The sequence below is a fragment of the Cornus florida genome, unplaced genomic scaffold (genome assembly GCF_030987335.1).
Source record: "Cornus florida cultivar Cherokee Brave unplaced genomic scaffold, ASM3098733v1 CherokeeBrave_3.0.0_Hap2_Chr06, whole genome shotgun sequence".
Taxonomy (NCBI): Eukaryota; Viridiplantae; Streptophyta; class Magnoliopsida; order Cornales; family Cornaceae; genus Cornus; species Cornus florida.
The window spans coordinates 61,327,516-61,349,144 of NW_026775576.1; the positions used below are offsets into that span (position 1 = coordinate 61,327,516).

Sequence of the window (21,629 nt, forward strand, 5' to 3'; positions counted from 1 at the left end):
TGTTGCACTCACAGCTCTCTCTCTCTCTCTAAAGGTGGTGGCTCTGTAGAGAATTAACGGTTGAACATATATTATTTAGGAAAAATTACATATAAATGGAGTCAAAATTCCATATTTACTTAGAGACTGAATCAAAGTTCCATATTTCTCTAAAATGGATTGCTGAGGTGGTACATGATTTTTTACTGTTTAGAAAATTGTGGTGCCTAAAATGCCCTTCTCTAACAAAAAAGTAATACCTTCAATTCAAAAAAGTAGTACCTTCAGTTCAAAAAAGTAATATCTTCGGAGAAAAAGTAGTACCTTCGCGGGTGTTTAAAAAATATGGTACTTGGACGCCAAAAAGTAGTACCTTCAGTTCAAAAAAGTAGTACCTTCGAAGAAAAAGTAGTACCTTCGCGGAAGGGTATTTTAGGCACCACTAAACAGTAAAAAACCATGTGCCACCTCAGCAATCCATTTTAAAGAAATATGAAACTTTGACTCAGCCTCTAAGTAAATATGGAACTTTAACTCCATTTATATGTAATTTTCTCTATTATTTATTGCCTAGTGTCACAGTGAAGCTTGGGTTGTTTGCCTTGGAAAACCATATGTGTGACACGTGTCAGAGTAATATATCATATGTTGCCTAGTGTCATAGTGAAGGATGAGTTGTTTGCTTTGGCAAACCATATGTCATGTTGCGGTATATATATGTATAAATATATATGTATGTATGTATGTATGTATTTGTGGGAACCCGTGGATTTTGTATGTGTCAACCGAGGAGACATCAACTTTCCCAAGAGGTGTGGAACCTGCCACAGCATCTGATTTTGCTGTCAAGGCAACCGCGTCTGCTTAGGCCCGTTTGGCTAAAGCATCATGCTTTCTTGCCGATGTAAAATATTTTTTTTTTTGTTGGAAGAGTATTTTGAGTAAAAATTGAAATCATGTTTAGTAACGAAAATATATTTTAAAAAATGTAGAAATTTATTTTAGTTTCTCAGTTACAATATCAAAATAAATAATACCAATTTGGTGATATAGGTCTGGTCAAAAATTTTGATATATTATGAATTATTTCAAATCAATATTTTTTATTTTTTATTTTTTACAAGGTAAAAAGTGTTAGAAGTTATATTAGCCATTATGATATGGGCTCAAATTTAAATATCAATATTAAAAAAATAATATCATAACCCGTGTCAAACGGGCCCTTGGTTTTTAAAGAAAACATGTCTAGTAATGTCGATCTTTTGCAATTTGTGATATTTTTAATTACTTTTGCACTGTTAAAAAAAAAAAAAAAAAAAAAACTATATCGATAAACCATACCCAAAATAAATTAATATCCACCAAACATGTATTCATGTTTCTACTTTCAAAAATCTTGTAACAAAATTTACTTTACCAAACATACCCCTTATTACTATAAAATACACTCCAAAACAAAAATATTATTTCTATTTTGAATCAAAACAAAAACAAAAAATAAAAACATTGCCAAAGAGAATCTAAATTTAATTAGATGGTTGGTTATAAAATATATGAATTCAAATGTTGCTTGTGATTTGTACATTATTATGTTTGCAAATCATTTAATAATTCAAAGTGACTAATCGGATGTATTGATTATTCACTATCTAGACAAAGAAAAATACAACTGGCATATTTGGTTCGTAATTTTGAAAACAGTTCTAAAAAATTTAAAGAATTATAAAAGACAGTTATCTGAAAATATATTTTTTTATAACTGAGTTTTCATAAAATAGTTCTTATAAAACTGAACTAAGTGAATTTTTTGTACAGTTTTATACTTTCAGTTTTCTGAAAACAGAAAACTATTATCAGAGTTACAAATCAAGCAAATCATTTCAATATTTATGCTTTGAATAAATTTTCATTCTCAAAGTATTTACTAGGTCCTACCCATTTGGTTGAAAACTCCTCTGATGGATGTTGTTGGAAACTAGTTATGAAAACTAGTGTTTTAACGTATGAATGAAACTTGTCTGTGATTATGATCTATGTATAGAATATAACATTGTGTATATGTTGTTGCAACGTGATTATTCCAGAGTCATATACGTTAAAATATGGCAGTTGTAGGCTAAACCTATAAAGATAGTCACAACGCTTTTGTTGTGACTGTTGGTGGTAATCGGAAAGTTAACGAGTTCTAGACACGTGATTCAATGTGGTTAAGGATATGTTGGAAAGTAAGGGTAGCATGATTGAGTCTTAATAGTGACATTGAATCATGATCATATTTGTGAGTTTTGGGTTACAAATGTCGAAAGAACGTAACGTTATTGACAATTGACAATCGGTTAAATTGTTGGTGAACAAACGATACGTTGTTTCCAAACAGTCACACCCATACTCTAAGAAGTATCCCAAACAGACACACCCATACACCAAAAGGCATCTCTAAGTCTATAAATAACCTACTGGGCTACCATAATTCATCGTTCAGTTTATTTTATTCTCTCTCCCTCTCTAGACTTAAACCCAACCTAAGTAGGTTCAAGCCATGGTCAAGTGGTCTGAGCCATTTAGGCCCAAAACCAATTTTATTGAGCCATATTAAATTTGGTTAGAGCCATTTGGTTCGGATTGCACCCAATTCATTATTTATATAGTATAGATGCATTTTTTAGTCAGAGAGAGTATTACACGGAGGAGGTTCACCGTATCCACAAGTTTGTAGTGCTGCTACTGGTGGATGTAGACCGTTGTATCCTGGGAGATAGACACCGTTGAATCCGTTAGCACCATAGCGGGGTAAATCTGTCTTAAGGACATAGTATCCAATACTAGCCTCGGTCCAGGTTCTTTATTTATTATTATTATTTTATTACTTTATTTTGCATATTTAATTAAATGTAGAGTTGTATATTTAATTAATGATTTCTTAGCATATTATTAATTATCTCATGACATAGTAGTATGAGGTTTGTTATATCTTAAATGTCACATGAAACATATGTTTACCAACAATCTTAAGACAGATTCTTCCTTGCATAGAATTTATTATATTCTTCTATTTCAGATATAAAAAGTAGGATTATACTAATAATTGAGATATAATAAAATAATGTTATATACATTATTATATGATAATATGCTAAATATTGATGTGTTCGATATTATATGAAATTGAAGTATGTTATATAAGTAGAATATTGAAATATTTATATAATTCAATATTGGTTGAATTATTTTAATTTTGTAATATGATGTAGTATATTATATTATCTTAAATTTGTATCAACAAGAGGTCGAAAAGGGTATTTCGTTAGTTTTATCAATGATTACATAAGATACTGTTATGTATATTTGCTACGAAGCAAATACAAAATTTTAGAAATGTTTGAAAACATTACAAAAATGAGGCTGATAATCAACTTGGCAAAAATGTCAAGGTGTTAAAAAATGATAGAAGTGGTGAATACAAAACACCAGGTGCTGATATTTGTTCAGAACATGATATCATTCATGAAGAAATGATGAATATCATGTTGACAAGTCACAAGTTCTGGTTTAACTCAGAATTTGTGGGGGAAAATTTTGCCTTCTGCAACCTATGTTCTCAATAAAATACATCAAAAGAAAAAGAATGTGACACTATATGAATTTTGGAAATGTCGAAAACCTTCCTATAAATTCTTAAAAGTGTGGGGGTGTCTAACTAAGGTTGCAGTTCCTATTCCTAAGAAAGTTAAAGTGGGACCTAAAATGTGGCGACATTATGGGTGGGTGTGCCATGGGCAGATACAAAAGGCACTGACATGCTACTACACTAGGCGAGCTACAGGTGCACAGTCCCGCATCGCCTAGGTAAGGGAAAGGTGAAGTACTTTTATGTGATGATGTTATCTCCAATTGGTATGTGACATTTTTGGGATAAAACCCAAGAACAAAACCATTCAGGCTCAAGCCCAAAGCTGACAATATCATACCATGTGGTGGAGTGGATCGTTACATAAAACCTTTGATAGGTTATGCTCATAATAGTAGTGCATATCGTTTTCTTGTGCATAAATCATACAATGAAAATAAGGATGAGCTTAGATGTAGCAAGAGGGCTAAAACATCTAAATCTTTTGGTCCTATTTTTCTAGCATGTTTATTGGTGAATGAGCCACAAAGCTTTAAGAAATCAAAGTCTTATTCTGAATATTATTCTTAAATTATTTTTTAAATTAATTATGTGATATAATTAATCATGTGATATAATATAAAACTATATCATTATGCAAGTTCAATATTATTTTTATAAATGCTTACTTTTATTTGATACTATAATATTGAACTATGTAGTTGAATTACTTAATGTGCATTGTAATTCAAATTTACAACATAATTTATTTAATATGTGATATTATTGAATTTGTATGAATTCATGACTGGTTTGTGTATGTAATACAACAAACAAAAATTGACTAGTTCAACTATGTCAATTCCCCTGATAATCAAAGGAAAAAGATCTATACTAGTATTTAAGACACGTATAGCTGTAAATGGGCTGAATAAGAAAAGATTTTCCAATAACTCTAAAGAGTTTAATGGAAAATGTTATGAATATACTAAGCAAGTACACCGAGATAAGCTAAATCAAGCTAGTTAGCTACAATTTAGCTAAAAGTTAAAATGTTATTAAGTTGTAAACTAGTTAGCTTAGCTATAAGCTAAAATAATTAATGAGATGCACAGAACCTAGAAGGAAAATGAAAAACTGTTAGTTGGTTCTAACTCTCAACTTGATAGTAAAAAACATGAGGGTGATGAGTAGCCATTTTAGCTATAAGTTATTTGAGCTATAACGTCATATCTGCTCATGTAGGAGGGAATAATACTACTTGTAAAGTAGTAGTTTTTGAAGAATATTCTTCAAAACAAATTACTCTACTACCAAGATAGACTACTTAGATAAGTATGCGCTAAAGTTATGAGCTACTAAACAAACTTAACTTCAAGCTAGCGGTAATAACTGAGAAGTGAGTGCTCATCATAACCTAGTAGTGAGATATGAGAATAGTGTACTTAATCTAAGTTATGAACTATAGCTGAGAAGTTAGTGCTCATTCTGTGATGATTATATCTAAAGCGTAAATAATAAGATAATTATTTGCTTAAATGATTGAGTTGTGTGATGTGTGACAGATGAAAGGTTATGACTGACATAACATGAACCTAAACATGAATAACTCAATTCATAAATACAAGAGATGTAGAAGAAAATATTAATTAAAACCCATTGTAATTAATATCTCCAGCATTAACTCACAGTAACGTCAGTGACATATTATAAGAACAAGTTAGAGATAAAGTGAATACATATGCACTAGAGACTTTTATACATGTTTATTGAGAAGCGAATATAGAACCTTGGAAAGGTAGATGAGGTCAAGAGTTGAAAAACCATAAGAAATATATCATATATAAAATTTCAGGATTATCTTAAAGTTATGGGGGGATATTGTCCAGAGATGAAATTTGCTATGAGTTACCTCACCAGATAAGAAATACTTATAAATGTAGGGTTCTTAATCCTAAGAGATTTTGGATAGAAACAAAAATTATTTATAGTATTATAACAATAGTGCATGTTGTTTCCTATGAGGAAAACATTATGGAACAACTAAAAGAATTCTTTTTCCAGCAAAAGAGCTAAGTTATTTGTTCTAGTTGAAGAGTAAAGTGTGCAAGCTTATAAGTCCTTGAGTGGATTAAAGCTGGTACCAAGACAATAACATAAATGTGATGCATAAGTCATTGTATGCCTTAAAAATATATATATATTATTAATAATATACCAATTAGTATATTTGATATGAAAGATTTAACATCTGATAACATAGTATATTCTCAATAGAGTGAGATTGAGATAATACTAGTTATGATAACAAAAGACTAACTAACTTTTATAGATGTAAATCTTAAATATAAATACTAGTCAAAGTATATCATTGGTTGAGATTGTAAGGCATTTTAATAACTGTGTTTAATTGCACATTTTCAATCCAGGATAGGATCATTGAAAAGTAACAAATTGGGTAATTGAGATACACCCTAAGTCCAATATTGCATAGATTGAGGTATCTAACTAAATTGGAGGTGTAACAGTGATACAATCTGGATGTGGGATTTTAAAGATTTCAAATCCAAGAGTGGATATGTATTTAATATTAAAGGTGTAGTTGTATGTTCTTAATATAACTCAAAATTAGAAACTTTGAATAAATCAAATACAAAAGTCAATAGACTTCACCTCGAGGACATTTCAAAATAAGTCTACACCTGTGCCACTAAAGAAAATGATATTGCTAACAATAAGCAACCTAGAGGACATTTCAAAATAAGTCTACACCTGTGCCACTAAAGAAAATGATATTGCTAACAATAAGCAATTTTAGGGCACAAAGTATACATTTGCTCTCAATTGAGGAAATCTCTGCAGAGTATAATATTTCTATATATAACCATGTGACCACGTATAAAATTTAGGGTTGTATTAGAGAGCAATTGTACAGATCATCGAGGGGAATGGGGTTTAAAGCCGAAAGCTAACGAGTTATCTTAATAGAAACCCAACCTAGTTGACTGGAGATCCGAAGATCTAGGTTCAAAGGGACGATAAAAATTCTGAGTGACTCACTAGAAGCACTGGGAAGATATAAATCTTTTGTCCAATCCTATGATGAAACAGTGCTACTTACAGCGAGGATTAGGATAAGCTACGCTTTTAATGACTCTTATACCTTGAAAATTCAAGTGGAGTATGGTAGCATACTCTTAAAAAGAAGTCACCTATATGAATGTGAAGTGGGGCCGCTTCTATGAGAACTATAAAGGCTAAGTTTTCTAGAGCACTCATTAAATACCAGGACTTGTTCAGGGCCAAAATGAACACAACAATAAGAACCAACTTTGTGAGGAAAGGTACTGTGTGTTTGTTATTGTCTTGGTTTATACAAATGGTTGAACAATTCAAGACATCGCGTTCACTAGTTAGCCAGTAATTCCGATAGCAATACACTATGGAAGGTTCAAAGCCAAAAGCTACCTATCTTGATACAGTAACTTTCCGACTATACTCTCTCTTTTATCTGCATGATCATCTTTTGCATTTAAGCAGCCAATTTTCATTCATGTGGGAAACGTATGAATAAAACTTGTCTGTGATTATGGTCTGTGTATAGAATACAACGTTGTGTATATGTTGTTGCAACGTGATTACACCAGAGTTATATACATTAAAATATGGCAGTTGCAGGCTAAACCTATAAAGATAGTCACAACGCTTTTGTTGTGACTGTTGGTGGTAATTGGAAAATAAATGAGTTCTAGACACGTGATTCAACGTGGTTAAGGATGGGTTGGAAAGTAAGGGTAGCATGATTAAGACTTAATAGTGACATTGAATGATAATCATATTTGTGAGTTTTGGGTTACAAATGTCGAAAGAACGTAACGTTGTTTGACAGTTGACAATCGGTTAAATTGTTGGTGAACAAACGATACATTGTTTCCAAACAATCACACCCATACTCTAAGAAGTATCCCAAACAGACACACCCATACACCAAAAGGCATCTCTAAGTCTATAAATAACTTACTGGGCTACCATAATTCATCGTTCAGTTTATTTTATTCTCTCTCCCTCTCTAGACTTGAACCCAACCCAAGTGGGTTCAAGCCATGGTCAAACGGTCTGAGCTACTTAGGCCCAAAACCAATTTTATTGAGCCATATTAAATTTGGTCCGAGCCATTTGGTTCGGATTACACCCAATTCATTATTTATATAGTATAGATGCATTTTTAAGTCAGAGAGAGTATTACACGGAGAAGGTTCGCCGTATCCACAAATTTGTAGTGCTGCTACTGGTGAATGTAGACCGTTGTATCCTAGGAGATAGATACTACTGAATCCGTTAATCCCATAGCGGGGCGAATCTGTCTTAAGGATATAGTATCAAATACTAGTCTTGGTCCAGGTTCTTTTTTATTATTATTATTTTATTGTTTTATTTTGCATATTTAATTAAATGTAGAGTTGTATATTTAATTAAAGATTTCTCAGCATATTGTTAATTATCTCATGACATATTGGTATAAGGTTTGTTATATCTTAAATGTCACATGAAACATATATTTACCAACAGATGTTTGGGTTTTAAGTGTCGAGAATGAATATCATGGTTCGTGTGTTTATGTTTTGTTGGCCAGTAAATTAATTTTCATTTCCATATAGTCCATGCTAATTTCTATATCAATGTCGAAAGAAAACCAAACTATAATTGTTACTGGAGCGATCAAAAGGCACTTATCTTTTTTTTTGGATGATTTGAGAACTCTCGTAATTATTCGCTCTTTGGACTTGTAACTACCAAGTAAATTCCAAGCTACTCACCCTTACCCCACAGTACAAATAGCATTTTAAGTCAAGTACTTGCAGAGTTAAAAGAGAATCGAACCCACACCCAAGTGCTAAATATGATTATGTGGCACAAAGACACTTATCTTTCTTTCTGAATAATGGATATAAGTCTAATTAATTAAAATACTGCATTAATTTATGATGCTATAATATAAAACTGTATAACTTAGTGGACCACCTAGTTAGTTAATTCGTATATGATACGCGAATTAAACGTGTACGTACGAATTTTGAGAAAATACTTTCGTTTGTCAATGAAAGTTGAAAGATACGGTAAAAAACGCGTTTTTTTTCATCACCCCGTATCTAACGCGTTTAGTCATTTATTCGTTTTGGTTGCTTCGTTTAATTCGTAAACTAATTATTATTTTTTTTCGTTTACGAACTTCACGTTTCTAATAGCGTATTTTTCTTAAACACAAACTATTATCTTTTCTACCATCTTTTGCTTAGTATAGCCATTATTTTTGGAACCATTAAAATAATGTTATTTGTTGTGTAAACTATTTTCTTTTCTACCATCTTTTGCTTGATATAGCCATTATCTTTCAAGCCATCAAAATAATGTTATTTGTTGTGCAATCTCTTATTGTTGTCACTTCAATTATGATCTTTAATCAAAGTAATGAAATATATATATATTTGTGGAACACTATAATCTTGAAGAATCATAAGTTTTTATTGATGTTTGTAGATATTTATAAATTTTTTGTTTTGTTGTGAGATTTTTTAAATTTTGTTAATATCTTTATTATTATTATTATTTTAGAAGCTTGTAAATCACCACACTCCCTAGTTGTTTTAGTAGAATATCACATTATATACTTATGAATTTTTTTTATGATTATTGTGATAGTGTCAATTGTAATACATTTATTTCATTATTTGTTACATATTTTTTATTGTCCTCACAAATATATATATATAAAAGAAAATAATAAGATGTGTATAGCCGAATTTTTTATCCCGAATTTTTAGAATATATAACGTATTATATACGTACGTATCCGTATTCGTATTTTTATGTTTTTCGAATTTTTTTGCCGAATTTTTTAAACGTATTTTAAAAATATATCGAATTATACTCGTACGTTTTCGTATCCGTATTTTTTTCGTACCGTATTTTACTAACTATGGTGGACCAATCATAGAACTCTAGCAGTCCAATCATCCAATTATAAATATACAATTTTAAAAAAGCTTAAACAAACTCACACCCTCACAATGTTGCTTCTAACATAACTCCAATACTCAACTTCATCAAACTATTTTAATTAATGTTCATTGTTATCAGCCTAGAGTGTTTATCCGCATAGGTATATATTATATGTACGTGTGCGTTCGTGTCAATAGGACTGTATGTTAGCGAATATATTCGTTAACATACTTGTTAATAAACTTATCTAGGCTCATGTTTAGAAAAATAAATGAAATAAAACTATTTTAATAAATTTATAGCCATACCATTTTTCATTATTTTTTTCTATATTTATTAAAAATTTGTTAATATTAAATTTTTTCCTTTTACAAAAAAATAAGACAAATTTAATATTAACAAATTTTTAAAAAATATATTAATATTTCCTTCCAATTTCCTCTATTTTTCAGAGGATGCGAAAAATTATTACTAAGGTCATCTATAGTGGCATTGCCAAAGGCCTTTTTTGGCCATAAGGGTAGAGGTATTTTTATTTATTTATTTATTTTTATCAGTGGTAAACACAAGCCAAACAGCACATACAAAGCAGCCCAAAACAAACCAAGCATAACTACCCAACAAAACAGCAAACCAACAAAACACATCAAAAGATCAGTTGGCAAAGGAACAAGGAGGCAGCACCGGGTCATCCAAAAGCACCAACTGAGTGTCAAACGAAGCCGAATGAGCTGACACTGACAGGTCAGCATGGCCACTTACACCGCCTTCAGGCGCCATACCGCTGGTGAAAAACAAATCCAGACACAGACCTGCCGGAACATGCCCCACCGAAAGTCTGGCCTTCTTACCCACCACCGTTGCAGACCCCGATAGAGAACCAGCCAATGATGGATGGCGCTTACGCGGAGGCCTCACCAAAGAAGAACCTTGTTCATTAGTTGGCAACACATGGCCATTATTAGAAGCAGCCCGAGGTGAACCTTTTCTACCACGCCGTGGAAGCGGCAAGACACGATCTTGCTCCTGGGAGACCGAGGGTACACACTGTACAGACTCATCCACCTGCACTGAAGCAACAAAACTTTGCGTCGGAGACCCGTGCACCTCCTGAATACCCTGCAAACCCGAACCATGCTCAGTCACGTTCAGGACAACACCAGCACGAGATCCCCCAACCGGAGCCAAAAAACAGTCCTCAAGCCGAGCACCACCCGGCACGCACGAGACCTTAGTAGAAATCACACCCGCCACACCATGAAAGGTAGCCACAGTATCCGAAACAGACAAAATACCGGGAACGGAACCTCCATCGCCCTGGCCAGCACAACCAGCATCAACGCCTTCCACATACATCCAACGTCTCCCAACCCCATCTCTCACAGAACCTCCCCGAGCCCCATCCAAATTCCAGAGATCCTTGCCAAGATACCCAGCCACCCCCAACCACGACCCATACTCCAACTTCCCCGACTGAGAGGATGAGTTGCCACGAGAACAAGATTTCCAAATGTGGCCAATGACCCCACAGGCGAAACAGAAAGACGGGAGTTTTTCATAGCAAATTTGAACCCATACATCTGTATCAAACGGTCCTTGTAACCGCACCTGCCGACGAAGCGGTTTAGTAATATCCAAAACCACCTTAAGATGAAGAACCCTATTATCCTTTAACAAAGTTTCTGTAGATTCCAGCATACCCTTATCCCGAAGCTCGACTACCAAACACCGACCAAGAGAATTCCCAATTCGTCGCCTAACATTTGTCGACAGATAAGGGGCAGGAACATCAAGAAGATGAATCCAAAAAGGGGAGAAATTAAAAGACTCCACAGAAGATAGTAAACATTCCTCCCACTCCTTCAAAACTAGCAAATGCCTATCAAACAGCTACGGACTACCCTGAAGAATGCGATGGCGGCTAGTTCGATCCGGAACAAAAATCTGAAACAGATTTCGCGCCACTTTATAAATAAGGAGACGGGCAGAAGAAGGCTCAACAAAAGTCTCCTTGACCCACAACTGGTGAAACAAGCGGTCAAAAGTATACTTTGCCCCAGCCAAAGTAATAGTGTTGGAAGCCCAAACTTTACCAAACAGACTATCCCGGCATACAGACACTCCCTGGTCAGTGTCATCAGGCAAGATAAACACAGGGTCAGCCTCCTCCCTCGTAAGCGTAAGTTCACGCATTTGCTCAACCAAAGGGACCTCCAAAGCCCCACCTAAAGCAACGAGAAAAATTAAACACACGACACCACTCACTGCAAACGTAGGAGAGAAAACAGAAATTAAACACACGACACCACTCACTGCAAGCGTATGAGAGAAAACAAAACCCCAAAGACGATGGAAGAAGCAACGGATGAAAATATATATATAAAACCCAAAAAGACAACCGGGTCACGTAGAACAGACGAGAACCTAAACTAACACAGACCTCATCAGACCACAAATCATCTAACGCCAAACCCAAAACAATACAGCGAGGCTCGCAGAGAAAACGTGTAAATAGAGCGCAGAAAGCCACACCACAAAGTGGACACAAATTACATAGCTACCCACGTGGATCCACAGAAACACTTATAACAAAAAGAGGTGGAGGATAATGGGACAACAGCAACCATACAACAAAAAGACTCAACAGGGCCCACCACACTCCCACCAGCCACGTACCCCAGTACACACGCAACCATATCCCCAACCACCCACGTGGCCATCGGCTCCAAGGAAGTAGCAGGCGTGACGTCAGCCATCGGAAATCCACCCAAGACCACGGCCATCTGATCGGAGACGAGAAAAAGCGCCATCAATGGAACACGACCACCCGCCGACGGGAAAGAACTCAGCGCAACAGGTCTACGAAGGAGATCAGAAAAACCCTAAACACACGCCCCCACCCCCAAAAAAGAACACCGACAGAATACATAGGATGAAACGAACGACAGCCAAGTGAAACCCAGAAAAAGGAAGACACCCACCAAGAGCGGAACATTGCGGAAAACGAACAAAAAGAATCAAACGAACAAAAGGAAGGAGAAAAACCCACTCTCACGGATGGAGAGAACTCTCACAGATGGAGAGAACAAGGCTTAGAACTCTCACGGACGGAGAGAACTGTCACTAACGGAGAGAACAGGGGAAAGTTTGGTTATGCGGTAGCATTGTGGTATGGTGGGGTCCATTCTTGCGATCGTTAAAGGCCTCGTGGTGGCATTCCGCAATGGCGAGCAATGAAAGCCTTTTCTTCTATATTTTATTTTATTTTCTTTTTATTTTAAACCATGTACAATTGTTTGTTTCAAAGTTTGTGTGCAACACATTTGTGGGGTTCATTCTTCATGTTTTTTTTGGTTCGTTCTTCTTTTTTCTTTTTTTATCTAAAAAATAATTTTGTTTTATTTTTTTTTTCTCTTGATTTTAATCCGTCAATATAATTGTTAAGGTACTGTTTAATTGACATAAAATACAGTAATTGATAAACAAGAAAAAAAAAAAAAAATACTAAATACTAGCCCTGATAGCCACTGATAAATAAAAATATTGTTATTTTTAAAGTACAGAAATTTAAAGAGCCTGTTGCAACGTTAAAATTTAGAGAAAGAGAAACTATATATGTAACTATTGAAAAAATTGACCTGAGTCATAGAAAACAGCTACTAGTAATTTAAAGAGTAAAATTTTAAAGAAAATGTTGTGAATGGCCTAATTTGTTTGTGTCCCTCAAATTTATTTATTATTTTTTTTCAACATTTCAAACCAAACACAAATTTCCATCTCCATCTATTACCTTCCTTTCTTTCTTTCTTTCTTTTCCTTCCATTTCCAAGCCGGCCCTAATCCCCATTGAAATTAGAGCCCTAGCCGTTAAGAGTCAGTAAATGAACTTTCACCTTCTTAATATGAACATCGGAACTGCTTGAGTTTTGACAGATTTCTTCCGAAACGATTATGTATATATATGCTTGTATATATACTGTGTAAGCGAGTGAAATTCTCCACATGCGAATGAAGAAGAACATCAGTTGTTTGTGAAAATGCCCCACCGAAATTCCATAGACAGCAAACAGTCTATCAACACCACACTCCGAAGATCTCCGAGACTTCTTCAAACCAATCGCCTTGAACCAGAACCTCCGAAGACCCCAAAACCCAAATCGAGTACTCATCGGATCACTCATTCTGAACCTCCCTCAATCACCTCAACACAGAAAGTTCAGAAGAAAACCCTCAAGCGTTACCCAGAAGAAAATTCAGATGCTGGGTCAAAAAGTTCCACTAAGATAAATACTGGGTCGACAAGATCTGCTAGATTGAATGGTGGGGTTGAAGGGTTTAGTTGTCTCCGACGACGGTCTCCGAGGTTTTCTGATCACAATAAGTTCAAACAAGAGGGTTTATCAGACGTGGGTGAAGTCAAAATGGCCATTGATTTGCATAAACACTATTTGGGTGAACCGCAAAAGAGGGTAACTCATGCCAATGGACTTGTTGAGAAGACTGGCAATGATGAGAGTGATGGGTTTATGTCACCTGATAAAGGGGATTTATCAGATGCAGAAAGAGCAAATGTTGGTGCTAGTTCATGTGAACAATCTGCAGGTCGATTGAGAAAGAAGAGGACTTTTAGGTCTTCGGCTTCTTCCAAGGTTATAGTGGGAGGAAGCGAAAGGAATGTGAGAGATATTGATAAAGGAAGGAAAGAGATTGGGGTTAAGAGGAAGAGAAATCGAGCTGAGGAAGGTAATGGGAATTTCCAGGGGTGGACTAAGGATCAAGAAATCGCATTGCAGAGAGCTTATTTTGCTGCAAAACCGACGCCTCATTTCTGGAAGAAGGTTGCTAAGCTGGTAATGAGTTGCCTTTCAAATCTTTTGGTTTCAATGATTTTGTGTTGTTGATCTAAATATGTCTCGCAAATTACTAGTATAATTCAAACAAAATATAGAGTTGGAGAATATGATAAGACATCATGTATAAGAACAATTATGACTTGTTGGCATAACGAAATATTTGACTTGTTGCAACTTCTTCTTCTTATTTATTTATTTATTTATTTTTTTTCAGTCTTGTGGTTCTTAGTATAGATTAGAATAATGTAAAAAAGATTTGGAAATGATGAATTTATGCAAATATGCAATGAGCAAAAACAATGGCTACATACAAGGGCTGCAATTATCTTTTGTTGCAAAATGTTAACATTGTTTTAAATATCTATGGAGATTAGGATTAGACCAAACCCGAATGGCATGCTTGATTTGTATATATGCCCGGGCACAAGACACTTATTTTAGTGTTTTTTTTTTTTCCTTCCAATTTTAGAAATTAGATTACTCATTTATTTTTATATTTGGTATATCTTTTTGGCAGTATCTGTTTTTTTTTTTTTTAATTATTTAGTAATTAAGGTTTGCCTGTAATAGGACCCTATTGCCGGTATTTTTCATGCCTTCATAACTGAATATTGATTATTATTATTCTCCTCCTTAAATTTCTGCTCTCTTTGTTTTTCTTCTTCTTTCTCATTGTTCTCCTCGTCTTGCAATGATGTTTATATAGTTAAACTTCTTCAATGATTAATGCCTTCAAAAGCAACAAAGATTCAATAAGATATTGAGCATAGAATTAGTTTGAATGATTCTTCAGTTCCATACTTCTCTTTTAGGTTATGGTTGGTTGGATTATTTTGGATGATTTCTTTTAATTTCCCAGATTCTTAGCTTTGAGAATGCATTTGTTTAAAAAATAATCAGTCTAAGACCTAATTATGATTTAAATAATTTAACACTTAGGCCATTATAAAAATAAAAAAATTCATTTATGTCATGATCATAGTCAGTTTGAAAAATATTAACCAAACATAATTTAAATTTCAACATCCCAGTTAATTACTCCTTTTCATGAGTTGAGTGCTACCCATAGTCGGACTTCAAAATCATAAATCCCACATAATTAGGATGCCTTCCCTCTATAGACGACTTGAAGAGGCTTTACATGAGATGGTTCTAGTAGCTCCTAATGCTGAAGTAGGAACAAACATATAGAAGATATGTGAAAAGTTATAAGGTCTGATGGGATTTTGTATGCTGATAAAATTATTAATGACAATTGAGCGGATATATGATCATGTCATCTGTAGTTCTATGCTTGAATGGCACATAACTTCTTTTCTACATTCTGTTTTTACTATTTTTCGAACAATGGACACATTCTTGAGGTGCCAAACATGTATTTGTCAAACATGATGATGGACACATTCTTAATATCTTGAGGTACCAAGAAGTGTATGTGAGGTGTCCGTGTATGACTTGGATACAACACCTCTGCAGAAGTGTCCATGTGTTTCAAATTGTTAGAGGATGTTATGCTAAAAATGTTATTTTGTCAATGTTTGACCAGGTGATTTGTATTGTTAAAGAATGTTATGCTAAAAATATAATTTGTCAATGTTTAATTTATTAAATTGTGGAAAATAAAGATGTGACATTATAATATCATGTAAAATTGTTAACATTGGCAGTTTGGTTAGAAGTAACATGGTATGAATTCTATGCTCTAGGGGTGTAAAATTAGAGTTCATTTCCATATTTTTAACATTGTTGATCATCTTTTGAGAAATGATATAAGTTGTGAGCTTATTATCTTTAGATTTTTGAAAGTGTCCAAAGTAAATAAATAAAGGAAAACTGGTCATCTACATAGTTCTAGTCCAACAGGATTTATTTCAAACTTATGTTACTTGTTAAAACTGTTGCAGGTGCCTGGAAAGTCTGCACAGGATTGTTTTGATAAAGTCCATTCTGACCACCTGACTCCACCTCAACCTCGAACCCGTTTGAGGGCAAGCATAGCAAACTCATCATCATTCTCACTTTCTGCAAGTAAATTTCTCAAATCTGCGGAGCCAAAGACTAAAAGGCGGAATTGCAGTAAACAGAAGAGTCATCTTGCTCAGAAAACTGTGAGGAGATTACTGCAAAAGCATTATCATGTTGACCAAGATTATGAAGCCGATCTATTCTCAGTTCTTGAGTCCCCCTTGAATATATCAAGTCAAGCTTCTCAACAGGGTGTAATACTTTCCACCCCTGAATGTGGACAAGACAAACGTGGATTTCTTAAAAAGTACCAGGGATCTTCTTCAGCACGAAAGAAGCACATTTCACGCCTCGGTGGCTTATTAGTGGCAACTCTTGTGAGTCCCCCGGTTCTGAAGCAGGTTAAAAACAAGGGCTTACATGAAAAATATATAGATCAGTTACATTGCAGGGAAGCTAAGAGAAAGGCAGCATCTGTACGGGCTGGAAAATCCATTCGAAGTAGAGAGGGTAGGAAGCAGAGCCTCAATCAGGATGCAATTGAGGCTGCAAAAAATGCCCTGGTTTCTGATGCAAGAGATGTTATTAATCACTTCCAACATTTGAAGGCCAGTGTCATGAACAAGTTATCTGAGTTTGATGATGATGATGGAGTTGATAGTGATGATGATGAAAATGAAGAATATCAATATACATTTAAGGTGTAGTTCATGCTAAGACCCCGTTTGGGATTGCTTCCTTACAGCTTAAAAACTCTTTTATTTTAAAAAATTGCGATTAGATGTGTTTGGTAATCATTAAAAGTGTTTTTGATAGTTACCAAATTTAAATGAAGCTAGAATTTGGATTTTAAAACTGCTTTCTAAGTTGAGATTGAATGTTTTAGTTAACTCTTTTTATTAGTCAATTATATCTTTTTTTTATTTTTTATAAAGATAATTACACTCATTCCTTAAAAAAAAAAAAATTATTATCAAATATGCTAACATCTTATTAAGGGATATTATTGTAAAATTAGCAATAGAAATGTATAAAAAATGTTGTTACAAAATAAATTAAAAAATAATGTAACTATGAAAAACATTTATTATAATGGGTCACCAAACACCTAATATGTTTTTTTATTGACCGTAAGTTTTTGACCCCTCTATTGTTAAAAACACTTTTTTTTTTTTAATTCCAACAGTAACCCCAAATCCCAAACCACTCTTTTTATTAGTCAATTATGTCTTTTTTATTTTTTATAAAGACAATTACACTCATTTCTTAAAAAAAAAAAAATATTATTATCAAATATGGTAACATCCTATTAAGGGATATTATTGTAAATGTATAAAAAAAAGTTGTTACAAAATAAATTAAAAAATAATGTAATTATAAAAAAAAAAAAAACAAATTAGTATAATGGGTCACCAAACACCTAATATGTTTTTTATTGACTATAAATTTTTGACCCCTCCATTGTTAAAATCGGTTTTTTTTTTTTTTTTTTTCAACAGGAATCCCAAACAAGCACTAAATAGAGTGGCATTTCTAAATGCTGACCCATTGTATGGAAACCTACTTCTGTAACAATAGTCCCGCTTTTGCTGGTTCCATTTCCATTCTCTTGCTATTTTGTTCTTTAGATTCTTGTGGCATTCTCTTACCATCATGATTGCATGCATGATCTTATCTTCTGCTTGAAAGAAAAAAACCAAGAAACTTTTTAGTACATGGGAGATTAACTGTGGACTTTTATTAGTACGTCTTTTATGAAGAAAGATTAAAAGAATTGAAAATTTCCAAGACATCTAGTTTATTTTGAGGAAAATTACCATCAATTTTAAGCAAACACAATGTTGGAATTTCTCTGCACAATCAACCGGATTTGATACCAGTTGTTGTGACTGAAATGCAAATAACAACGTTGTTCAAGCAATAAACAAGTAATCACGAAAAATAAAAAAAATAAAATCACACACAAGATATACATGGTTCACCCAAATCTTAGGGTTACGTCCATTGAGCACACCGAACAAATTCACTATGAAGAAGATGAAGAATTACAATGGAGTATTTTCTCTTAATCTCTCTCAATTGCTCTATTTTGTGTTGCCACAAATTAATCATACAACACGTATACTCTCTTTCTAATTTTCACACACCCCAAGATCTGATTAGAGTTGATATATATAGCCCTAAATAATTTGTCCTACAATAAATTACATTTTGTAGAATCCAAAACCAATAAGGAAGTTAAAACAAATCAGGAAACTGAATTTTCCCTAAAATTCAGTATTCTTGAAGTTTTCATATAATTAAATCTTTCTAAAAATCTTTCACTTAATCAGACTCCACAAAAGCACAACAATCTCCCACTTGGAGGCTGGAGCACTTGTAAACCCATTCCATCTTCTTCTCATGCATGTCCCATGCATGTCGAGGCACTTCTCTCTGTCTTCAAGCTAGAAGACCGACTGAAGTTGCGCACAACTTCAGTTTCTCCACGGTCACTGTCTTGGTTAACATGTCAGTCGGATTCTTGGTGCCAAGTATTTGCTCAAGTGTCAACACTCCATCTTCTAACAAATATCTGATGAAATGATACCGAAGTCCTATATGCTTGGTCTTTGAATGAAATGTTAAATTATTTGCCAAATGTATCGCACTCTGACTATCACTGTGTAAAACATTATTCACATGTTTGAATCCCAATTCTATCAACAAACCTTATAATCAAATCATTTCTTTGTTGGCCTCTGTCATCACCACATACTTTGCTTCTGTAGTAGATAATGCTACAACCCTCTGTATTTGCGAAACCCAACTAACTACAATTGTACCCACCGTGAATACATACTTAGTAGTACTTCTTTTGTGGTCCACCTCACCAGCAAAGCCTGAATTTACATAACCATGTAGCTTTACCTCGCCCCTTCTGAAACATAAGCATTTGTCTGTGATACCCCATAGATATCTCAATATCCACTTCACTGCTTCCTAGTATAGCTTGCCCGGATCCTTCATGAATCTGCTTTTTGTTCCCACTGTAGATGCAATGTCTGGTCCTGTGCACACCGTGGCATACATCAAACTTCTAATGATTGAGGCATATGAAATTTTAGCCATGAAGTTTTTCTCATCCTCTGTTTACGGACACTGATCTTAAGATAATCGAAAGTGATTAGCTAAGGGAGTACGTTTTAGCATTATTCATTTTTGAACCTCTTCAGAACCCCTTCATCGTACTCAGCCTGAGACAACTACAAAGTACCTTTCTGCTTGTCTCTACTAATCCTCATCCCAAGAATTTGCTTTGCAGCACCAAGATCTTTCATCTCGAATTCACTAGACAACTGCTTCTTCAATTTGCTGATTTCTTCAAAATCAAGACCTGCCACTAACATGCCATCAACATAAAGTAGAAAGATAATAAAACTTGACTTGAATCTCTAGAAGTAGCAACAATGGTCAGCATTGCACTTGTTGTAGCCATTTCGCTTCGTAAAACCATCAAACTTCTTATACCACTGCCTCGGGGCTTACTTTAAACTATACAAGCTTTTCTTTAACTTGCACACTAGTTTTTCTTTCCCTTTGACTGAGAAACCCTCCGGTTGTTGCATATAAATCTCCTCCTCTAGATCACCATGGAGGAAAAGCAGTTTTGACATCTAACTAAGAGCAACCCCGCTGCTGCAACAATGCTAAGAACTGAGCGAATGGTAATCAGTTTCATAACCGGGGAAAAAATGTTTGTGTAGTCAATGCCTTACTTTTGCTGAAAGCCTTTGACCACCAATCTCGCCTTATATCTTTTGGAACCATCATGTTCCTCTTTTACCTTATACATTCATTTGTTGTAAAGAACATTTTTCCCTATGGGCAACATGGCTAGTTCCCATGTTTTATTGGAGATAAGGGACTTCATATCACCTTCCATTACATGCTCCCACTTGCTAGCATCTTTAACCTGACATGCTTCATCATAGCATTCAGGCTCACCATCATCTGTGAGCAACATATAATCCAAATATTTTCGATTTGGTACATGAGGACGCGTGGACCTTTTAGGTGCAGGCTTAGGAGTTGGAATTCGCGGTGAACTACGCTCTGTGAGTTCTAGCCAAGAACCCTCATTTGTCTGCTCCACGTCAATGCTCTCTAGATCATCATCCAACTTAACAGACTCAGGCTTACTCTGTACAGGACTAGTTGACTGTGCTGCATCACTATCCTTGTATATCATCTTCTCATTAAAAATCACATCTCTACTTCTGATGATTTTCTTGTTCTGATTATCCTAGAGTTGATAACCAAACTCATCTCCGCCATACCCAACGAAGATGCATTTTAGTGACTTGGGGTCGAGCTTTCCCCTAGCATAGTCACTAATATATGTATATACAATACAACCAAAAACTTTTAACCATGAAAGATTTACCTCTTTTCCACTCCATACCTCTTCCGGTATTCGATGCTCTAAGGCACCGATGGTCCATGATTAATTAGTTAGTATATTATATTGACTGCTTCTGCCCAAAACTATTTCTGTAGACTCGAATGTATGCGCACGTTTCTGGCTCTCTCTGTCAATGTTCGATTTTTCCATTCTACCACCCCATTCTACCATGGGGTTCCTTGTATAGTCCTCTCTAATCTGATCCCATTATCAAAATAGAACTTTTTAAATCCAGTGTCTTCATATTCACCACCATTATCTGACCTCAACCTCTTGATATTCAAACCTGTCTTATTCTCCACTATGGCCTTCCACTTCTTGAACACATCCAATATCTAAGATTTATGCTTCAAAAAATAAACCCATATCTTCCTCGTGTGGTCATCAATAAAAGTCACGAAATAGGATTTTTCGCCAATGGATGAAACAGTGACTGGCCCCCAAACATCTGTGTGAACTAGCTCAACTTTCTCCTTTCTGAGATCTCTGTCACTCTTCTTGAAACTGACCCTCTTCTACTTGCCCATCACACAACTCTCACAGATGTCAATATCAATTGCCCGTATGCCTGGTAGTTTCTTCTTTGAGTGCATAATCTTAAACCCTTTTTCACTCATGTGACTTAGTCTCTGGTGCCAAAGATTATGATTTTCTCTATTTTCTGCAACTGCTATAAACCAACAAGTACTAGTAGTTGTGTAGAGAGTGCCAGATTTCCTACCACGTGCAATGGTCATAGTACCTCTGGAAACTTTCCACGAGTCTCCATTGAAGGTTGTAA

At 34.7% G+C, this 21,629-nt stretch overlaps 1 protein-coding gene across 1 annotated transcript; it reads left to right on the forward strand.

Moving 5' to 3' along the window:
- The first annotated feature begins 13,255 nt into the window (after positions 1-13,255).
- On the forward strand, positions 13,256-17,259 carry LOC132311675 (uncharacterized). Its single transcript, XM_059809707.1, has 2 exons — positions 13,256-14,436; positions 16,344-17,259. The coding sequence occupies exons 1-2, from the start codon at positions 13,624-13,626 to the stop codon at positions 17,109-17,111; spliced, it is 1,581 nt and encodes a 526-aa protein (XP_059665690.1). The 5' UTR covers positions 13,256-13,623; the 3' UTR covers positions 17,112-17,259.
- Positions 17,260-21,629: the final 4,370 nt, after the last annotated feature.